Below are 21918 nucleotides of genomic sequence, written 5' to 3'. Positions count from 1 at the left end.
GACGTAGGTCCCACATCAGTGAGAACAAGAAGAGCAGAAAAACGGGGGGGGGGAAGGGCTGGGAATTTGATAAGTTCGGACACTTAAACCTCTTTTCAAGGACGCTGAAGAGAGGATTTTCCTGCCTCAGAAGGGGTTGGATTCTGAGGAACATTTTCACCTGTGGGAATCTACCATTCTATAAAAGATGATCAAAACAAAGTTCCCCAAAGGCTCAGGTGCCTATGAGTTTCTTACAATGTAAAAGGGGGAATCCCTGGCTCAGAGCTCTCTTCGTGCTGGAATTCCCCCCCCCCCCAGTTTCCAGCAGCTAATATGCGGCGGAGGGAGAAGATACAGAAGGTTGCATAGCAATGATATCTCGTACACGCAAGCCGTTCCCCTACCAATGCCACTCATTAGAATGAGACATACCGCTCGGGGGTGGTGTCCGGCTGTGGGCTGCGCGGGCAATCCACAGTGCAAGGAGCAGAGGACCTCAAGCACCGGTGAAAGATCGGAAGTTCAACTTCTGGCCTGGACGTGGGAAGTCACGGCTCCGAGGGCTAGAAAGGGGAGTGATTAAGTTGTCCGGGGTGGGTAGACAGTCCAGGTCCAGGCTTGGAACTCCAGGGCAGAGGAGGGAGACAGAGGTGCCTGGGCTGGGCTAGACCATCCCGACTGGCTCATTGGCTCCTCCCGGCGCAGGTGTGCGCGCGGACCAATCAGCAGCTCCGAGGGGCGGGTCCCTCGGGGCTCACCTGGCTGGCCGCTGGCCTGTAGCCGCAGTATTGGCCCCTGGGAGTGACTGAAAACCTTTGGTCCACCTGCGCCTCCGAGGAGCTGCGCCGCTCGGGCCCCAGCCGCATTACTACTTCCCCTGTTGCGGCCGCACTCCCGGCGCCACCACCATGGGCACTAGTCGGAATTTGTCGCTCAGCCTCACCTTTCTCCTGCTGCTGCTGCAGGTAAAGCCTCGGAGCGAGCGGGGGATGGGGCACTTTCCTGGTGGATAAGGAGAGGTGTGGGGAGACGCTGATCCTTTTCCTGGAGAGAACTTTGGTTAACCCCGGCCTCTCACCCAACCCCGTGCCCCTTACCCCCAGAGCAGCCGTCCTCACGCCCATCCCTTTCTTTGATTCCTCTCTTCATCTCCCCTGCTCCTTTCCTCCTCCTCACGGGTCATCGAACTAACTCCAGCACCCGGGACTTCTCTTAGAGAACTGAAGTTTGCTTTCGAGGGGCAAACGGGCTTTAATTTCACCCTTGAGTTGGCGCAGTGCCCCCGGAAGGGGCAAGTAGGGAACGCAAGGCTTAGGGGACCCTAGCGCCGGTCTGGCACCTCCCTCTGTCCTCTCCCTCCTTTTCTCTGGGGTCTGTGTGTGTGTGGGGGGGAGGGCTGGTACATGGTACCCAAAGTTTTAGGAGAGAAATCTGAACTAGCCCTGAGGGCCAAACTAAGTGGGGGTAGAGTGGTTCTGGGCAGGGGGTGGATGAGACTGAGAGCCAGTGGTTGGGGTGGGGAGAGGAGAAATCTCTTTTGTGTTTAGGGTTGATGGGGGTCTGTGACTGGTGGGGACATTTCTAAGGGTGGGAATCTTCTCCTACTAAGAGTGAGAGTTGGGGAGCCTGTGAATGTTTGGGAGGAGGGCAGATGGATAGAGGGAGGGTGACCCAGGGCTTCTGGATGGATGAGATCGGGTTTCGAGGGAGGGGAATCACGCCGCATTGATTTGGGAAGGATGACCCGTCTGGTCTGCACTGAGCTGCCTCTTCGCTTCTCTCCCTCTCTGCAAAATTCTCGGAGTCCCCTGGAAGCAGCTGGCTGTGCGGATTTCTGGTGGGAAGGGAGGCTAGGGCCCGGGATCGGGCCGTCTTCACCCCCACCCCCACAGGGCGAGGCTAGCAGGTTTCGGTGCGGGGGAGGAAGGCAATCCCCTCCAGCTCCCAGTCACCCCAAACCCCCTTTTCTTCCCCTCAGGCGTCGTTATGGCGTTGCGAGGACACTGGGCATTGCCATTCGGGTTTTGCCTCCGAAAGTTATACCTTCGAGGTGTCCCGGGCACACCTGGAGCGAGGCCGAATCTTGGGCCAAGGTAAGAGGCCTGTGGGGGAGGGGGACGGCTGCTGTTCCGGTGCCCAGCCCCCGGGGGTGGGTGGGGAATCGATTACCTAGGAAAGTGATCAGCCAGTGAAATGGGGGAGGGAGCAGGAAGAGGACTGGCCCTCCCCCCTCCTGTCCCGGCTGAAGTTTTGATGAAATTAACCTTTATGCTGGGTTTCCTGGGTTGAAATTAACCTGTGTGTAGGAATCCCTTTTCTCTTTGGAAATTATCCCCGCCCCAACAAATACTTATTGAACTTGCCAAAGTCTCTACATTTCTTTTTGTCCTATTAACTTGTACAAGACCTAAATCTAAGTCTTAAATTATTATTTAAGAGCCCACCCCTCCCCCATCTTTGCAAAGTATTGAGTTTTTCTTCTTAGGGATAAAAATGGAACTGATAATATTCCTGTAGGTATTGAGTTAAAAAAAAAACATCCCTGATAACTGATTCAGAGGAAAGGCATGTGAGTAACTTGGTCATTTCTTGGTCATTATCACAGTGCTATCAGAATTTATGTTTGAGTTTCTAGTCTTGCTGGCCAAGTGAGGAGGAAGTTTGGAATATTATTCACTGGCTAAATGATTGAAATACGCAACCTTCCAGTTTCAGTGTGAGAGCCGCTGTTTTCTCCATTGACTTTTTTTTAAAAATGGGGATCTGTGATTTTTGTCAGTGTTGAAACTTCTCCCACTCCTTTCTGAGCAATTTAACTGTAACTTAGTTTTAGATAGTTGCCTGAAGGCTGGTCCTTGGTCACAGGCGTGTATGTGCTTAGAGGGAGGAGGGCTTCTTGAGTCCTAATGTGAGAGTCCTAATGTCAGCCCTGTAGTACTGGATTTGAAGTCCAAGATTTGAGTTCATATCCTACCTTAGACGCATTCTTCTTGCTTTCAATCAGTTTGCAACCTAATTGGTGAGGCCAAATAAAAATTCCAGCTTTATCTCAAATTACTCCCCTCCATGGACTCTCCATTGCAACCATATTGGACTATTGTCTGTCTCTTAGATAATCTTCCTATAGATCCAGAATACCCTCCCTCAATCCCCTTACTTAGCCTTTTGGTTTTTCTGCCTGTCCTTTAAAGCCCATCTCAAAGGCCCCCTTCTTCAGGAGGTCTTCTCTGGTTACCCACCACAATTTCCCATTCCCTTTCCCCTCCTATTTCTCAAGGCTCTTTGCATGCCTTCTCCCTAACGCATTTATATACCACTATATTATAGGACTTGTGTGCAAAGGATAAGAATGTCTCATAGGGATACCTTTTTCTCTGGCAAAGAAATTAGGCCTAGCTCTTCCAGCAGAAAACTGTAGTGGGCAAAGAGAAAGAACAACTTAAGCTTTGAGACTGGAATTGTAAAAGTTGGCTAGTCGTTTCAAAAGTGTTGTCTTGTATTTCTTTTTAACTACCTAAAGAGAAAATTGCTGCTTGTCCTCTTTCCATTTTAAAATCCAAATTTATTCCTTGCTGATAACAACACTGTAAGGAGCAGACATTTCTTCCTTCCATTCCTCAAAGCATAACATGCTAAGTGCTTCATAAAATCTTGTTGCTTTATTGAAGAAAACCATGGTGGGGGGAGGGGAGAAAGAAATGGCTCCTGAAATTATGCTAATTAAGTTCAACAAGCATCTCTTAAGCACCATTCTGTGGGTCCCCGTGCTGGGGACACAAGGACAAACAATTCCTGCCCTCAAGGGTTTTCTGTTCTACTGTGTGCAGTTAAATAGAAACTATATTTTAAAAAGCAAATTTAGGCTTGAAGTAAGGAAAAACTTAGTGGGATTCCCTCTCTTTGGAGGCATTCAAACAAAAGGCTAGACAATCACTTCTTGGCTATGTTATTGTTTAGTAGTATTATGGGTTGGATTAGATGACCATTAGGGTGCTTTCCAATTCTGAAATTCTGTGGTTCTGTAATTTTGAGAGGGGGAGCTCTAACAACTGAGGAGTGAGTGGGGAGAGAGGATGACAAGACTTTGCATAGAAGAGAGTTACAGATCCCAAGAGATATGGAGTAGGAAGGAGTACACCAGGAGCATGGGAGAGGGAATGTTGTATTTGAAGGAGCATCACATCTTGATAGGAATGAAGAGTAATTAAATCTGGAGAGTACTGGAAAGGTAGATGAGCATCAAATGGTAGGGGGTCTTTAAATGCTAGGCTGTTTGGATTTTGTTTTAGATAAAGGCATTTTTGAACTGAGTAACGTGGTCGGATCTGGGTATTGGGAATGCTAGTTTGGCAGGCGGGTCAAAAGTGAATTGGAGGGGGTGCCAATGCTGATTGCAGCAGTCTAAGTGAGTCAGAAGGGCCCAAATCAGGGCAGAGGCTATGTGAGTAGAGTTGGGGGGATGGGGTGATGCAAGAGATTTTGTGGAGTTGGGATCCATAAGATTTGGCAGCTACTTTAGTAGTCTTTTCACGCTTTAGAATCCCCAGATGTGTGCCCCTTCGGGCTCCTTTTCTTTGCTATCTCTCTCCCCCTTAGTAGTTGATTATCAAACAAGCTAGGCCAGTTCCTTACCTGACTCTCCATGTGTGCTAAGCAAACATCCTTCTGCAAACACTACCACAGACCAGAATGCCTTTCATTGGAAAATTAAATTCAGTCTGGTTTTTCCCACCACTCTTGATTAATACAGCCTATTGGAGGTGGGGGTTTTTTTTAAGTTCACATTTTAGATTAGAAAAAGCAGTCTGATTTTATTGTGAAACCTAATGGGAAGGAGAGAGGGGAAAGAGGTAAGAGGGGACTACTTCCTTATCTTAATTTAATAAAAAATGTTTTTTAACTTTTAGGCGGTTAGGGTTAAGTGACTTGCCCAGGGTCACACAGCTAGTAAGCGTCAAGTGTCTGGTCTGAGGCCGGTTGTGAACCCAGGCTCTATCCACTGCTGTATCTACCTAGCTGCCCCTACTTCCTTATCTTTCTAGTTGGTCCGTGGCTCCCAATTTCTGGAGACATTTCACAGCAAAGATCTTATTAGCATCTCAATTAATCATAAGAATTAATAAACACCTACAATGTTCCGGGCACTGCTAAAGACTGGGGATATAAGGAAAAGCGAGAGGCATTCTCTGCCTTTAGGGAGCTCACAATCATGCAAACAACATGCAGACAACTATGTACAAACAAACTATATACAGGGTAAATTGAAAGTGATCAATGGAGGAAGGCCACTATAACCAAAAGGGATTGGGAAAGGAAGGATTCCCGTACGTGAGATTTGAGAGACTTGAAGGGCGTCAGGGAAGCCAGCAGGCTTCCAAACTGCAAGTGTGGGGCCACTCATGGCTCTTAATCCTTGGCTAACCAGCTTTGCCCCCATCTGTTTCCTACTTGGGCTAATTTGCTACTCTTTAGGAAGCTGGGTGTTCCACACTTCCACAAGGAAGAGAGGGAGAGGGCTGTTGATTTTGTGGGGACATCCAGTCAGTTAACCTTCAGAACTCCCAAGCTCGATCAGTCCACCAGCCTGTAGCAAGGATTGTGAGCATGTGCCACCCTGTGCCCACTTTTGATGCCTTCTAATTCATTTCTGAATATGCTTCTGGATATGCTTGGATGTTCAATTAAAAAGAGCCAGTTAAGTAAAACCAAGCACCAGAGTGACTGTATGCAACATTCCACACCCATAGTTCTCTCACCCCATTTCTACTGAAAGGAGGGAAGAGCTTCCCTTCTTCTCCAGGACCATGATCACTTGGCCTTTAGACTTAATTTTTCTCTGCTTTCATGTAGTTCTTGGCTCCCCGTTACTCTACTCTAATCAGTTCACACAAGTTTTCCATGTTTCTCTGGATTTTCCCCTTTATAGTTTGCTGCAGTGCAGTAATGTCCCATTTCACTTACAAGCCAGTATTTGCAGCCCGTGTTGATGGGTATTTGCTTAGTTTCCAGTGTTTTGATGCCACAAAGAACCCTGCTGTAAATACATGGAATCTTTCTGTCTTTGTCCTCCTTAGGTACTCTGGCTAAAAGATTAGGAACTGTTAGCTTTTTTCACATCATTCTAAATACCCCATACGCAAGCTTAAACTTCCTCTCCTGGACTAATTTTCATTGAGACATACGTTCAGTGAGATTTTACTCCAATTGAATTCCTCCAGTGTGTGTGTATGGGGGTTGGGGGAGGATCCTCTAAAATGTCGAGATAGGAACATATTGAAAGGTTTGCACTTTCTTTTGAAAAACTGGTAAACTTAGGGAGACGGGAGGTGAGGGAGGAAGAAAATTTGGAACTCAAAATTTTAAAAGATTGTATGTTAATTGTCTTTATATGTGATTGGGAAAAAATAGAATATTAAAAATAAAAGAAACAAGGAAAGTTGCGGGTGAACTAATTGGTCATTGTCTCAGGGCTTGGTGGGATAATTGGCTAATCGTAGCATATAATAATTAGAACCACTAGTAAAATGCTAAAATACTTTCCCAGTTTTGAATGCATTTAAGATTAGGGTAGTTTTTGGAGTAGGAACTTGAAGCTCTTCCCAATTCACTGATCCCATCTCCGGAAGATTGGCCTAGGTGTTGTCACTGAGACAGATCCCCATGGTGGGGTACATTGAAACTACTGTTTCATTTTATGGCATGTATAACAAGGCTGTTAGGGCCAAAAGGAACCTTAGACATCATTTCATCTAACCTCTTCCTCTTATGGATGAGGAAACTGAAGTCCTAGAAGGCAAGGGACTTGGTTAGAACTAGTGTTTCCCTGAGGAACTTGCCTTGCTAGAGGGAAATGATTGTAAAGTGAATTTTGTTAGGAAAGAATGACCTTGCTGTTATGAGCTGGAATTTAGAGCCTGCAGCCAGGGCAGTGGATTCTTGTCACCATGCCTGTGCTGACTGATGCTGCAGGACTTATCCAGGTAAAGTGGAGCTCCTTGGGAGACATCTCACTTAATCCCCACCGCCTCCCATTCCTAGCACTGAGCTGCTCATTTGCATCCCAGGTGTGAAGATCAGGTGAGGCATCTTGTGTTCCACATGTCTGAGTAAGGAAGCGCCAGATGAGAAGTTAAGATTTTGGAGGCTTGGGAACCAAGCAGATGGCACTGGTGGTCAGTCACCTTATGCTGCCCTACCAAAGTGCTCGATCGGGCTCTCTCCCTCTCTCTCCCTCGTCTCTTGCTTTCTCTTCTCTCTTTCTGTCTTCCTCTCTCTCTTCCCCCCCACCCAAGTAATATTTTCATCAAAATTCTCCTGAGAGTCTGTTTCTTAGGAGCTTTCAATTCTTGTCATTAGCAAAAGATCTTTATAGAAGTTAATTCAAAAGAAGCTTACTATTCCTATTTCTCCCAAATGTTTCTTTTCTTTGTTTTCTCCCTAATAATAATTTTCATTCGTTTTTTTTTGAACACCAGGATCATTTCCCACTCTAACACCCATTGCATTTTCCCTTGTAATAAAGAAACACTTGGGCAACGCCATCCTTTGAAAAGACGATGAAGTCTGAGGGTATAGGCATCATTTCCCACTTGGAATGCCTCACCTCTCATTTGTTTTCCTCAATTCTCTGAAACCAATATTGGTCATTGCAACTAAGCCAAATTTGGAAGCATTTTATGTCAGTGGCGTTCTTGGTTTTGTTAGTCATGCCATCACGTATGTTGTTTTTGGTTCCTCCTTTCTTTTTTTTTTTTTTGGCTAGGCAGTGGGGTTAAGTGACTTGCCCAGGGTCAAACAGCTAGTAAGTGTCAAATGTCTGAGGTTGGATTTGAACTCAGGTCCTCCTGACTCCCAAGGCCAGAGCTCTATCCACTGTGCCACCTAGCTGCCCCATGTTCCTCATTTTTTGTAGTCTGACAATTTCCTATTACTGTTGATCATTTTTCAGCAAAATGCCACCCAGAATTCCTTTAATTCTAATGAACCCAGAAGTATTTGCTTACTGTGTGCAAGGCACTTACCCCTGCTGGGAACTGCAGGACATAGGAATATGATACAAAAGTATGCTGGTTCCTGGGGCAGGCATGGGGTTGGAGTTGACCTGGTGGTGCTTATCCCCTAACTGGATCATAAGACATTTTGTACTTGAAAAGATGACTCGGGAGGACCACTGATAAGTAGACCTAGAGGGAGGTATTCTGGAGAGGCTTAGGGAGAAGGTTGAATTTGAACTGTACCTTGAAGAGCTTCACTGCCTTGATTCCCAAAGAAAATCCTTTTTAATTGGACATAGAATGGAAATAGGCTGCTAGGAGGTGTAGGGTTTAGAACGAACCTCTGTGGCCTGGATTCAGGAAGACTCATCTTTGTGACTTCAAATCTAGCCTTAGACACTTACTAGCTGTGTGACCCTGGGCAAGCCGTTTCACCCTGTTTGCCTCAGTTTCCTCATCTTTAAAATGAGCTGGAGAAGGAAATGGCAAACCACTCCAGTGTCTTTGCCAAGAAAATCCCAAATGGGGTCACAAAGAGTCTGACGTGACTGAAAAAAACAAAACTAAACTAAACAACCAACAGGGAATAGAGATGCTCTTGGAGGGAAAAAATCCATTTTGTAGCTCTTAAACATGCCTTTGCTGCATCATTTTCGATCTGGTACCAGTATAGATGAATTGGGGGACATGGGGCATTATAGTGGGAGGAGCACTGGGTTTGAATCCTTGTCTTTCTTCTTAGCTATGTGAACCCTAGCCAGCCTCGGTTTCCTCTTCTGTCAGCTGGGGGGTGATAATATTTGAACTTAACCACTTCACAAGGTTGTTATGAGAATAAAAGGCTCAGGGAAAGATTTAGGGTAACGGTGGCCCACAGCTGGAGGTGACCTTTTGGTGGCCCACACTGCTAGCAAACGAGCATTCCAGGTCAGAATGGCAACTAAATTCAGTGCTGGACTTGGAGTTGGGACAGCTTCACTCAGTTTCTGGTTCTTCTACTTAGTTCCAAGGTGACAATGAGCAAGTCATTTAAGGTCTCTGGGCCTCGGTTCCCTGGCCTGTAAAATGAGATTGGGATGATCCTGAGATCTCTAAGATTCCTTCCAGCTTGAATTCTGTGATCTTACAATCCACCTCCATCCCCTTGTGGATTCAGGTCTTACAAATATTGTCCCTTGTCAGGAAAAGGACTATGTTTTCCCTAGGCTTTCCTGCCTTGGTGAATTGCTGATTCCTCAAACCTAAGTAGGCCACTGGGTTCTGAGCTGGTTTGGAGATCATATGACTTCCCAGATGGGGTATTGGCACCCAGGCATCCTGTGAAGATCTCAGTGATGCCTCTTTGTGAACCTGTTTTGGGTTTTCTTGGCAAAGATACAGAGTGGTTTGCCATTTCCTTCTCCATTCAGCCCATTTGACAGATGAGGAAATGGGTGAGGTGACTTGCCCAGGGTCACATAGCTAGTGTTTGAGGCCAAATTTGAACTCATCTTTATGACTCCAGGCCTGGCACTCCATCTACTGTACCACCTAGCTGGCCCCTTCCAGCCTGGTTAGATCTCAATATTAGAATATCTCCAATTTATCTTGTATTTATTTAGTTTGCACATGCTTTGCATGTTGTCTCACCCATTAGATGTATATTTCTTGACATTGGGAACCATATTTTTGCCCTCTTTTTTTGTATGTCTAGTGCTTAGCATAGTGTCTGGAACTTACTTGACTGACAGGAAGAGATTTCCACCCCATCCCTTTTTTTTCTTAACCACTTCTGTATTTTTTTAATAGTCATCTCCCCTTTTGGTGCTGGATACGACTTTAGATCGCCCCTTCTCTTGACTCTTTCATAGAATAGGAGTGTTCTAGACTCCCTTCTCTCCTAGTTCAAGAGTTGGTGTTTTGGGGTATTCAGGGATCCATTCTCTTTAGACAGCCTCACAGATTAATTCTGTCATTCTGGAGGAAACTAGAAACACAACTCATTCTCTTGGTTCTAGAGGGAACAAGAAATAAAGTCATATGTTCTTTTTCTTTTTTTTTTAATATGTCTATGTGGGAAGGAGGGAAGGGAACTCTGATAAGGAAGTTAGATCATAGCCTCGTTTGTACCCTTGTGAATTTCCTGTTTAAAATGAAAGCCAATCGCTCTTAGTTTGAGGTAAGTCAGTGACTCAATTGTGGAATGTTCATAACTGGGCATTTAATATTGACAGGTGGTGAAGGGAAGGCAGTTGAATCACTGGCACCTGATGGGCTGTCTCTTTTTTTGTGTGCTTTTAGTAGGTGAGAGATTGAATCAGCTCTTGGTGACCTCATCTTTTCACACCAACAGGTGCCACAGCCCAACCTGATCCCACTCAGATCCGAGGGATTGGCTCCAGGCCTACTTTCTCCTTCCCCAGGAGGAAATAGGACCCTGTGGACAAAATGAAGGACAACTGTATTTGATAGCCCGTCTGTTACCATGGCTCCTTCCTTCACTGCTGTGGTTTCCCGGCTTGTGGAATAGGGCCCTAGGAAGGTCTGTGCTGTCCCCTCAGTTTCCTGAAGCTCAGTTCCACGTTAAAATACGTCTTCCCCTCCCCCTGGTTTTTCTGAAATTTTGCAGGTTAATGTGCTTTTTAAAAACTGCATAAAATTAATTTAATTAATTTTAAAAATTTATTAATTTTAAAAAATAATCTATTCTCTTCATTATTTTTTAAAATTTATTTTTAGTTTTCAACATTCACTTTTATAAGATTTTGAGTTCCAAATTTTTCCCCTCCTCCTTCCCCAAGATGGCGTGTAATCTGATGTAGACTATACATGTACAATCATATTAAACATATTTCCACATTAGTTACATTGTGAAAGAAGTATCAGAAAAAAAGGGAAAAATCACGAGAAAGAGATAGACAAAATAAAAAGAGCAAATAGTATGTTTCGATCTGCATTCAGACTCCATAGTTCTTTGGATGTGGATAGCATTTTCATCATGGGTCTTTTGGAGTTTTCTTAGATCATTGCATTGCTGAGAAGAGCTAAGTCTGTCAAAGTTGATCATCATGCAATGTTGCTGTTACTGTGTACAATGTTCTCCTGGTTCTGCTTGCTTCACTCAGCATCAGTCCATACAAGTCTTTCCAGTTTTTTCTGAAATCTGCCTGCTCATCATTTCTTATGGAACAATAGTATTCCATTATATTTATATACCACAACTTCTTCAGCCAGGGAATGATTCTTGAAGCATTGGAGACATCTGAAAGCTGGGGGTCACTTATACACACCAAACAAGAAATGATTGTCTAGACAATAAGGACTTTCCCATTGGTGAGTGGGAGGAAGGAAGAGATGAATGCGGACCAGAAAGAAGAGTTAAAGCTTCCTTGAAGAAGCAGCCCTCAAAGATGGACTGAGTTTGCTTAGGAAGGAGGGAAGGCATTCCTGGGAGGGAAAACTGCTTAGGCAGAGGTGGTAATGGGGATAGGGTGGAGGTCCTTGTCACCTCAAACTTGATAAATCTGGAAGACATATTTTAAGGGTTGCCTGGCCGAGTAGGTGGGGCTGTGTTGGTAGGAAGAGTGTTTGGGGAAGCTGAACTGTATTCTACAGGGTTTTGTAAGCCACGTGGCTGATGATGGAACTGCAGTTTTCGGAGGCTGAACCTGGAATGCATTTGACCATCAAACCAAGCATTCCGGAGAAGCCGGTTTGGGGTGCCCCCCCTCCCAGGGTGGAGTTTAGGGAAAAACCTGAAATACGAAGAGAAAGGTCTTGGGATCATTGGTGACCTAGGCTGCCAAGATTTCCTTTTGATCTCTTACTTAGAGCTATGGGGGAGGCCCCAAAGAGAATGTGCCAGGGGTGGGGAACCTGCAGCCTGGAGGCTACATGTGGCCCTCTAGGTCCTCAAGTGCAGCTCTTTGACAAATCTAAACTTGTGAAGTTTCAGTTTGTGAAGATTCCATCAAAGGGCCACACTTGAGGACCTAGAGGGCCACATGTGGCCTCGAGGCTGAGGTTCCCCACCCCTGTAAGGTTCATCTTGTTTACATTGGAAGAACATTTCTCCTAAGACAAGCAGCAGGCCTGGTGAATGCAGTGCAGTGCTGAGTTTGCTTGGTGTTAGTGGACCTAAAGCTTTTGGGGGCTGCAGTGTCCTCAACTACAAAGGGGTGTGGTTGTCATAGAAAGGTCCCTTTTAGCTGGAAATCTAGTATGGTCCGATTTGTGTGCTTTTCTCTCCCGTCCTTCCTATGGTCCTTGAGTAATTAAGTACCTAGAGGCCAAAAGGGGTGCAGCTAGGTGGTATAGTGGATACAGTGCTGAACCTGGAGTGAGAGGACTCATCTTCTTGAGTTCAAATCTGGCCTCTGACACTTAAAAGCCATGTGACCCTGGGCATGTCACTTAATCCTGTTTGCCTCAGTTTTCTCATCTGTGAAATGAGCTGGAGAAGGAAATGGTAAACCACTCCAATATCTTTGCCAAGAAAACCCCAAATGAACTTACGAAGGGTTGGACAGGACTGAAAAAGGACTGAACAACAACCTTGCCAGGTTGTTAAGAGAATCAAACAAGATAATTTTTGTGTGCTTAGCATAGTACCTGACACCCAAGAGGCACTATGTAAATGCTTATCCCTCCTCTTGGGAATAAAAATATAAGCCAAAGTCCTTACCCTCCTGGAGCTTACACATAAAGGTGGGGAGGGGAGTGGAGAGAAGGTAGGTATGCCCTAAGGAAGCATGGTAGAGAAAGAAGTCTATAGTCAGGATGAAGTCTATAGCCCAGAGAAGAATGGTTGCTGTTTGCTCTTCATTCTGGAAGAGGACCAAGACATCAGGGAGGTGATACCATGACATGGAAGTGACTTGGATTCATCGGAAGGAAGGCTGTGTCACCAGCCTCTTTCTTCTCTGGAGCCATCTGGGTCCAGTGGCCAGATATAGAATAGGAGTCCTGCAAGATGGCTAGCCTAAGCACTTTCCTTAAGATGGAGGTTCTGGGAGGAGCCCAACAATCCGAGGAAACTTTTTTAAAGGTAGAGTGGTAGAGAAAGTCCAGAGTCTATAGGGAGGCAGAGAGGAAATACATTTCATGAATGTGCAAAGGTGTAAAAGACCAGAGATGAACTGATATAGAAGGAACCAGGAAGTAGGCCAATAGATTTGGACTGTAGACTGTGTTTGGGAGTGGGGAAAGGATAATATCAAGTTAGATTGTCAAGAATTTTAAATATCAAACAAAGGAGAAGTTTCTATTTTTGACCTAGAGGCATCAGGAGCTTTTTGTTCTGGGGATCGTCTTGGTCTTTTTTGTTTTTGTTATACACACACTCCATCCCCACCCCCCAACTAGGGGATTTATCCGAAGCCTCCTGATCCTGCCCCTCTCATTACCATCCTGCCCCTCCCTCATTACAGGGCATTCTATAGTGCTCAGCCTCTAATCAATCAGTCAAACCAGCTAAGAATATTAGAGTTGAAAGAAACTCACATTTCATCTTGTCCAGTCTAATCCTCTTGGTTTAGGAATGTGGAAGGTGAGGCTTTTGGTGTGAGAGTCCATTGTTCAAGGCTCCTGGTTCCCACTTTCCCTACGCCTCAGGTAGTGGGGGAAAAGGAGGCCTGGTTAGTACGACAAAGATACGGTAGGAAAAACAGCTTGTCAATAGGCAGAGCTCACATCTTGAAATGTACCTGGATTGTAGGACTCGTGATCATTTATTGCCCTTGAAAATTTTAATTAGCTGATTAATGATTATTCACAGGTTTTAAACTGCTCTAAACTCTGATGTCTTGTTGTATATACAATTTCATTTTTGTATTGGGCTTAAGACTCCCCAAAGTCTTGTTTTTTTCTAGAAGGAATTCTGCCTTGTGTGAAGCTTTTCTTAGAGGAATAAAGTTTCACTGTGTGTCTATGGAAAGGAATATATGGATTTGGCATTAAAATTTAAATCATCTGGAGTTCAAAAGAGGTATAGAGCATTTTAGAGAGAAAGCCAGCCCTCATCTGGGATGTGGCATTTATTTAGTCATGAACCTGAAGCGATCTTAGCTTTATTGCCTCTAAGTATAATCCACAAACTGGTTCTCCATTTTCTTTTAATCAGTCAATGAGCATTTAGCAAGTAGTCAGCACTCTGTAGGTAGGTCCAATGACAGCCTCTTCTCTCAAGGACCTCGCCTTCAACCTGGGCCCATGTCAACACTTACCAACTAGAAGGAAAAGCATATATAACCAATCAACCTCTTGGAGTAGATGGAGCTTGAAGGAAGCTAGAGATTTTAAGAGGTGGAGCAATAATTCCACCTAGGCCTTATTTCAGCTCTTGGTCCTCTTGGCTTGGGGGAGGGGGGCAAAATTAGAATTTTAATGCGTTGTTTCCTTTGTAATTCTGTGGATTTGGTTTTATGCATTTAAAAACATAATTCTGAGAACAGGTCCATAAACTTCACTGGATTGCTTCCCAAGAGGCCTGTCACATAAAAGATGTGGGACTCTACTTTGACTCTTGTTCATTTTCTATAAGCCTTAATATAATCTCTTAACATAAAAAAACTTACCAGTTCCCTTAAAAATGTTGAGCACCAAATCTAGGTTTGACCGCTGTAACTGATAAGTATCTACTCATACCCCCACAGGTGGGTGAATAACTGAAGGTGGGGAGATCATTCTCCAACAGTAGTGAAATGACTCATCATCAACTAATGAGAGTATGGAGCATGGGAACTGTGAAGTGGCTAAAACTGAAACCCACTGCTGACTCATGCTTATGGCCATGAAAGTGTCTCTGTGGTACTAGCAAAGGAAAAACGGAGTGGAATGGGAAATGTACAGGGAGTGTCTCTGCGGTTTTGGAGATGAGGAGAACGCAACACTAGGTCCCGTGCCTGAGTTCGTTCCTTAAAGTAGCTAGGTAGAAGCCCTTCTCTGGAGTTTACATTTTTTTTCCCCTGATTTTTCTCATTTTGCATATACTCCTCCTAGGCATGTAGATGTCTTGCCTCAGTGACTTAGGAGATGTGGTCTTTTAAGAACCACCCTGATTCAAATTCATCCTGTGGCCAGTTTAGGGGGATAGGTTTGGGAAAACTTTGGTCGGCTCCTTGGTCTTGGCTAGCCCTGTAAGCAGGATTTCTGTTCACTAGGCGTATAGACTTCTGGGATCCAGGATTCCTTCCATGCCTCTGTGGAACTTTGGAGGAAAGAACTATAATAAAGGATTTTAAAGTAAACATCAAAAAAAACCCTTCCTGGATGCCAAAGGAAGGAAGGATAATTGATGCAAATTAGCTCATACCTCTCTAACACCCTGACTATGCTCTTATCAAGCTTTCTTTCACCACTATCCTGATATAATGATATATCGATACTTTAAGTCATATCTGGTTTCCTTTTTTGCCCAAATATTCGAGTGAATGGGCTTCCATGGTGTCAGTGCACTTCAGCCCACTGTGATCTGGCCTGATGGCCTTCATTGTCTATACCAGCAGATTTTTTTTTCAATATTTTAATAGCTGTTTTTTCCATCATAGTTGGTTTGCTTTGCAATCCTATGTATTTTATTTTCTGCATTTAAAAACATGAGTCTGAGAAAAGGGGTCCAGAGCCTTTGTAAAATTGTCAAAGGGGTTCGAGGGCCCCCCAAAAAAGAGTTCAAAACACCCAGGTCTTTATCGTGGGCTGTAGCAATGATTTATGACTTCTAATGTGAGTTCGTTTTTATTCTTGTTGAATAACTGTCCTCTCCTTGATTTTGAAAGCAGAAAAATCCAATAGTATTTTATACCTCTCTGACTACTTCAATGCCTCACATAACATGTTGTTGTTGAATTTGCTTCATTCATGTCCAATCTTCTCGTGACCCCGTTTGGGGTTTTCTTGGCCAAGATGCTGGAGTGGTTTGCCATTTCCTTCTTCAGCTCATTTGACAGATGGGGAAACTGAGGCAAGCAGGGTGAAGTGACTTGCCCAGGGTCACACAGTAAGTGTCAGAGGCTGGATTTGACTTCAGGTCCTCCTGACTCCAGGGCCAGTAAGTGCTCTATCCACTTTGGCACTCCATCTTCTGTGCCACCCTAGCTGCCCCTCATATAACATAGTAGTCACGAAATCCAAAGCTGGTTTGGATTTAATAAAAAGCATGATCTTGTAGCTTCACCTCTGAATTTAATAACAATAACAATAGCTAGCAGTTTAAAAATATATATGTATATATATATGTATATGTATGTACACACACATATATTTATCTTTAAAGATTTGCAGAATGCTTTACATATGTTATGTTTGAGCCTTAAAATAACCCTTTGAGGTAGGTGCTACTGCTATTATCCCCATTTTACAGATAAGGAAACTGAGGCTGAGAGTGATTAAATGACTTTACTTAGGGTCACACAGCTCGTAAGTGTCCAAGGCAGGATTCAAACTTTGGTCTTCTTAATTGTACGTACTCCCAATATTTTTTCCATTGGGCCACCAAAATGCATCATATTTAGGTTTGTCAATAGATGAGGCTTCTGACATTACCAGGGTGGGGTTCTATCTCTTCTGTCCAAGGCATAGTTCCCAAAGATGAGCCTGGATCATAGATTGAAGGTCATGGTCATAGGATTTAGTGCTGGAAGTTTCCATAGCTATGGAGTTTTGTTTTCTTTTTTATTATTTAATCCCGTTCCCCCATTTCACACATGAGGACAATGAAGCCCATGGTGGTGGGAAGTCGCAGAGATGTTTTGAACTCAAGTCCTCCAAAACCAGATCTAGTGCTCTTGCCACTACACCACCTGCCAATGAGTTGTGTCTAGCCATCTTCCTCTCCCCAACATCATCCATAGGAATTACTCGTTGGCAAGACCCCACAGAGGAGACCTTCCCAGTCTGTTCAAAACACAGCAACATCTTTGCCTTTTAATTAGCAGCCCCATCTCTCTGGTCTCTGTTCACCCGACTCACTCTCAGATCTATAGGAATCAGTTGTGGCATTTTTTATATTAATATGGGCATTTATAAGCACATGAGCTTTTTCTTTGTGAGAGGCTGTATATGGGGATGCATAGTCATGCACACCCAACCCAAGTGTGTAATTAAGACTCTTAATTGGTGGAGCCACGTCACATTTCTCTCCCCTTTAATAAAGCAGGGCTGGCGTGGAAATCTGACGCATGGCTGCCTTCTGCCTTCCAAAAGCACTGATTTGTGTTGTGGCCATCTAGATTTCATCCATGTGGGGTTTTTCCTGCTTAGGAAACTTTCTCCTTTACCAGGGCAGGTCAGAGATGGTTCTAGCTTATGGTGAGGGCCCAGGGAAACCTATGGAGCCTTTCTCAGAATCATGTTTCTAACTTCAGAATAAAACACAGAAAATTACAAAGGAAATCAATGGTTAGGGAAAGTAAGGATGTCATTTTTTTCTTCTTCACCTGAAATTCATGGGCCCCCTAAAATCTATAAGCGTAGATTGTATATATGGTGTACTGTGTACTAATATTTTCTAGAAGGTGTGTAAGGAAGGTAGGGTTTGGGGGTTTTTTTTAGCCTTAATTGATATTTTCACTTAAAAGAAAAATAATCCCTAAGTCACTGCTTATAACAAAAAATCAAAAGTAAGAAGGAAGGGGTGGGAGGTGGGGAAAGAACAGTATTCCACACTGATAGTTCCCCTATCTTTGCAAAGGAAGTATGGAACATTTTCTCATGTCTTCTTCTAGGTCAACCCTACTCATTATAATTATACAGCCAGGAAAGTGCTTTAAAAGAAAATAAATCACTGGCCAAGATTAAAAATCGGAGGACTAGCATGTAATGGAAAATCCTGGCTATTCAACATACCCACCTGTGGGACTTTGGACAACTGCCTTAAATTCAGTTTCCTCATCTGTAAAAGGAGGGAGGGGGTGTTGGGCTAGGTGGGCTCCAAGATTCTTTCCAGCACTAAACCCTATGTTAAGCATTTTTTAAAAAACACACACTCTTCTCTGTAAATTACTCCTGTGCATCCTTAACAATCAGAAAATAGTCCAATATTCTTCTGGACTAATGGCTCATCTTCCTTGAGCTTTGCAGAACATTCCCTGGTGACCCTCGATGGAACAGCCCGGTATGAAATGACCTTGCTATATGTACGGTTTTCCCATAAACCAGAAGGATTCTGGGAACTACAGCCACTCGACTCCAGAAGAAAATGAACACTTAGAGATAACTGATGTATTATATAATCAAAACTGTGGCTTCTCAAAGATCTTTGTCTAATGGCTTAAAAGGGTGTTTTTGAAAGAGTACCTGAAGCTCTGTAGGTCCTAACCTCCCTTGACTCTTGATAGATGGTAACCTCTGTCCCCTGCCCACTAAGCAGAATTCAGGCATTAAGCATGAGAAGAGAAAGTATTTAAATCTGGCATTGATAGCTAGCTGGTTGCTTCATCCCACAGCATGACTGCCTTTGCATTTAGTTAATGCATAATTCTCCTCTGAAATTGATTTTCTTGGCAGGAATCTTTGCATCTGGCCCTCTTAGCTACTTTATTCTAAGCATCCTGAGATGCTCTGGGTGTTAACACTTTAAAAAAAGGGTGGGGGAACTCTGGCTTAGACTAATTAAGGTTTCTGGTATCTCCCTGGTGGACCAGAAAACCTGTTTTGTCAGGATAAAACCTGGGAGCAAACACCCTAGCATTTCCAAGGTGTTTAGCTGATTTTATTTACATAAAGAGGGAGCTTCCTGTGCTATTTAAATTCCCCAAAGGCCTTATATAAATGGGCCTTGTCAAGTGTCAACATACCAACTGCACTGTCAGCAATTCAGTCCATCCAGCTGCCGCTGAAACATAATGAGATGAAGAGTGGTTATCTGTCTTAGCCAACAAACAAGCTCCCATCTGGAATATGACACCCACTTTGGCTTCTTTTGTGCTGAGAATGAAAAGGTAGAGAAAGGCAAGGTAGGAGAGGGAAGGGGATGTGCCTACGACAAAGAAGTGGCCACAGAGAGGATGAGAATGATGAACAGAATGAGTCCCCTGATCAGGGACATCGAATTTGGACACATGTATTGGTAAAGAAGCAAGTTGTGAAGGGATCTTTCTGCTCGATATTTTTAAAAGTATTTAATACATCAAAGATGGTACTTTCGAACCTGCCCTGTTTGTCTGTGTTTCTTTCTGAACTTGTTTTCTTTTGGGCATTTTAGAAAGTGCTTTAATGAGCCATTTATCTCCCCTCAGTATTCTTTGGTTTTGTTTTGTTTTTTGTTTTTAGGCAATTGGGGTTAAGTGACGTGCCCAGGGTCACACAGCTAGTGTCTAATGTTTGGTCTGAGGCCGGATTTGAACTCAGGTCCTCCTGACTTCAGGGCCAGTGCTCTATCCACCGTGCCACCTAGCTGCCCCTCCTCAGTATTCTTAATATGAAAATTTTACCTTTCTGTAGAGCTTTAAGGTCTACAAAAGTGCATAACCACTGGAGAGAGGTGTCCTTAGTGCTGGTATTGGCGCCATTTTATGCATGGGAAATGTAGGCGCCCAGTAGAAGTGACTTGACAAAAAACTTTGCACAGGTAGTGTTGGAAATGGGACATCAAACCCATTTGACTCCCAAGTCTAGCACTCTTCCCACAGTAAATATGGCATCTGCAGATACCTGTGGTCTTTTTCCTAGGCCCCACTGTGAAGTGGACCACTGCATCCTTCACTGGACTAGAAGCAGAGATAATAGCTAGTCTTTAAAGTTTGTAAAGCACTTTACATTGACATTATATCATTTGATCCTCACGATTGCCCTGTGACAAAGATGCTATTAATATTCCCATTTCACAGATGAGGAAGCTGAGGCAGACCGAGGTTAAGTGATTTGCTTAGGGTACCTTGCCTAGTAAAGGACTATGATAGGTTGTGAGCTCAGGTCTTCCTGACTCCAAGTCCATTTCTCTATCTATTGCTTCCCGAAGCCTGCTGTGGGGCTCAGAGAGACAGTAACTTGTTCTACATGTTATGAGGAAATAATAGTTTAACTGAAAATTCCAAGGTCTTAACTCACAATTCCCACTATGAAAGACCTTTAAGGGATCTCTGTGGTATTTGGTTTGTCTTAATCAGTTAAGAGTGAGAGTCTGTCTGTCTGTCTGTCTGTCTGTCTGTCTGTCTCTCTCTCTCTCTCTGCCTCTCTCTCCCCCCCTCCACCCTCTCTCTCTCCCTCTTCCCTTCACTCCTTTGTCTTTTTACCTTTCTCCTCTCTCTCCCCCCTCTGTCTCTATTTCTGTCTCTTCTCTCTCTTTTCATCTCTTCTCTCTTCTCTCTTCTCTTCTCTTCTCTTCTCTTCTCTTCTCTTCTCTTCTCTTCTCTTCTCTTCTCTTCTCTTCTCTTCTCTTCTCTTCTCTTCTCTTCTCTTCTCTTTTCTCTCTCTCTGGATTGGGTTGAACTTGGTTCTTTCCCTCCCCTCCCCCACTCCCCACTCTGATTTGTTATCATTTATTTTAGGAGGGAGAAGGGCGAGGGAATTGTGGCCTAGGGCCATTTTGGATATTCTTAGAAACAGATAAAAGAAAATACTGTTGACCTGCCCCCACCCCTGGAGGCACTGATGAGAAGGCTATGTGGCCTAGCCACTGCTTTAACAGTACTGTAATAGATAATTTTCACAACTGCTGTGAAGAGAAGGAAATCTCTTGAGGAGAATGTGTAGGTCCACAGGGACCCTGATTCTGGACACAGGTGTGCTTTCACTGTCGCTGCTGACTGAATTCTCATGACAGCTGTGAGATGGGAAGGACAGGCAGGCTTCAGTTATCCCATTTTCCAGATGAGGCTACCTAACACTTGGATAGACTTTTAAGTGACTTGCTTGCCTCGAATCTGGTGAGTGGTAAAGACCAGACGTAGAAGCTAGGTCTTTGGGTTTTATCCCCATTCCAAAAAGAGAGGTCATCAGCCAACCTTGCCTGACCGCTCTCAGGGTGCCAAAGTGCCGCAGTGAATATTTTTTTTCTTCCGGTTCTTGGTTCACCTAGCTGGCCATTGAGATTTCTGAAATTCCCGAAATTTTCCATTTCTGAAATTTTGTGATGCCGAGAGGCAGAATTACACTTCCCAAAAGAAGCTTTGAAAAAGCCCATCTTGTGAGTTTTGAATCAGGAAAAGGGGGGTTTTTCTTATTGGGCAAGTACTCCGTTCTTGGTGGGCAGTAGGACCTAAGAAGATTAATCCTAGATGCCAGCATGGAACAAGACATGTAGCCTACCTTCACCAATGAATAGGGCCAGCCTCGATCAATTTCAGGAAATCTACTCGAGGCAGAGCAAACAGTCCAGGCGCAAGGGACAGCTCAGAGCCATAGCATTTTCCAGAAGAGATAAAGGGGAGGGTTGTGACATCAGTGATGGATGCCCCAAAGCCTGGAGCAGAACTCTCTTGGACATAGGTAAAGAACATTCTTCCAAGGGACTCTTGGAGGTTAAGTGAAAAGACCAAGAAAAGCAGTAGGACTAGGAGAGAGGAAACCCAGATTCTAGCCTAGTTCTACTACCAACTAGCTGTGTGACCTTGGGCAAGTCTCTTAATCTCTCTGAGCCTCATATGTAAAATAAGGATGATGAACTAGATGATCACTAAAATCAATTCCAATTTACCAAAACCTTCACTTTGGTGAAGTAGGTCAGTAGGTGACTGTAACGTTCAAAGCCCCCCTTCTTCCTCTGTGTGGGTATCCTAGGTGGGCAGGTTACCACCACATATGCATTCCTGAGTGGGAGGGACCCAACCTCCTTTCTTTTGGGTTCTTGCCTAGACTCTGACGCCTGATAGAACCAAGTAGGGAGCTGTTTCCGTCAAAAAACCAAACATGACCCAGGCGTAAGTGCTAGAGGGCTGTCCCCTAAGCACTTAGGAGAACATTCTGGTGGCCATAGCCCTCTCTTCTAGTCTGGGATCTAGGGCGTGGCAGATTAGCCCTGGTCTCC

General features: G+C 44.2%; 1 protein-coding gene across 1 annotated transcript in view; it reads left to right on the top strand.

Annotated features, from left to right (window-relative positions):
* The first annotated feature begins 757 nt into the window (after positions 1 to 757).
* CDH1 (cadherin 1) overlaps positions 758 to 21918 on the top strand; it is a 57447-nt gene continuing 36286 nt past the window's right edge. The window contains 2 exon segments of the mRNA XM_020989093.1: positions 758 to 947; positions 1961 to 2075. Of these exon segments, the coding sequence (XP_020844752.1) occupies positions 891 to 947; positions 1961 to 2075 (172 nt within the window). The 5' untranslated portion in view covers positions 758 to 890.

Source organism: Phascolarctos cinereus, unplaced genomic scaffold (genome assembly GCF_003287225.1).
Source record: "Phascolarctos cinereus isolate Bilbo 61053 unplaced genomic scaffold, phaCin_HiC Scaffold_2;HRSCAF=192, whole genome shotgun sequence".
In the NCBI taxonomy this organism is placed as follows: domain Eukaryota; kingdom Metazoa; phylum Chordata; class Mammalia; order Diprotodontia; family Phascolarctidae; genus Phascolarctos; species Phascolarctos cinereus.
Note: the sequence above shows the minus strand (reverse complement) of the source record. Positions and strands in the feature narration are given on the sequence as shown.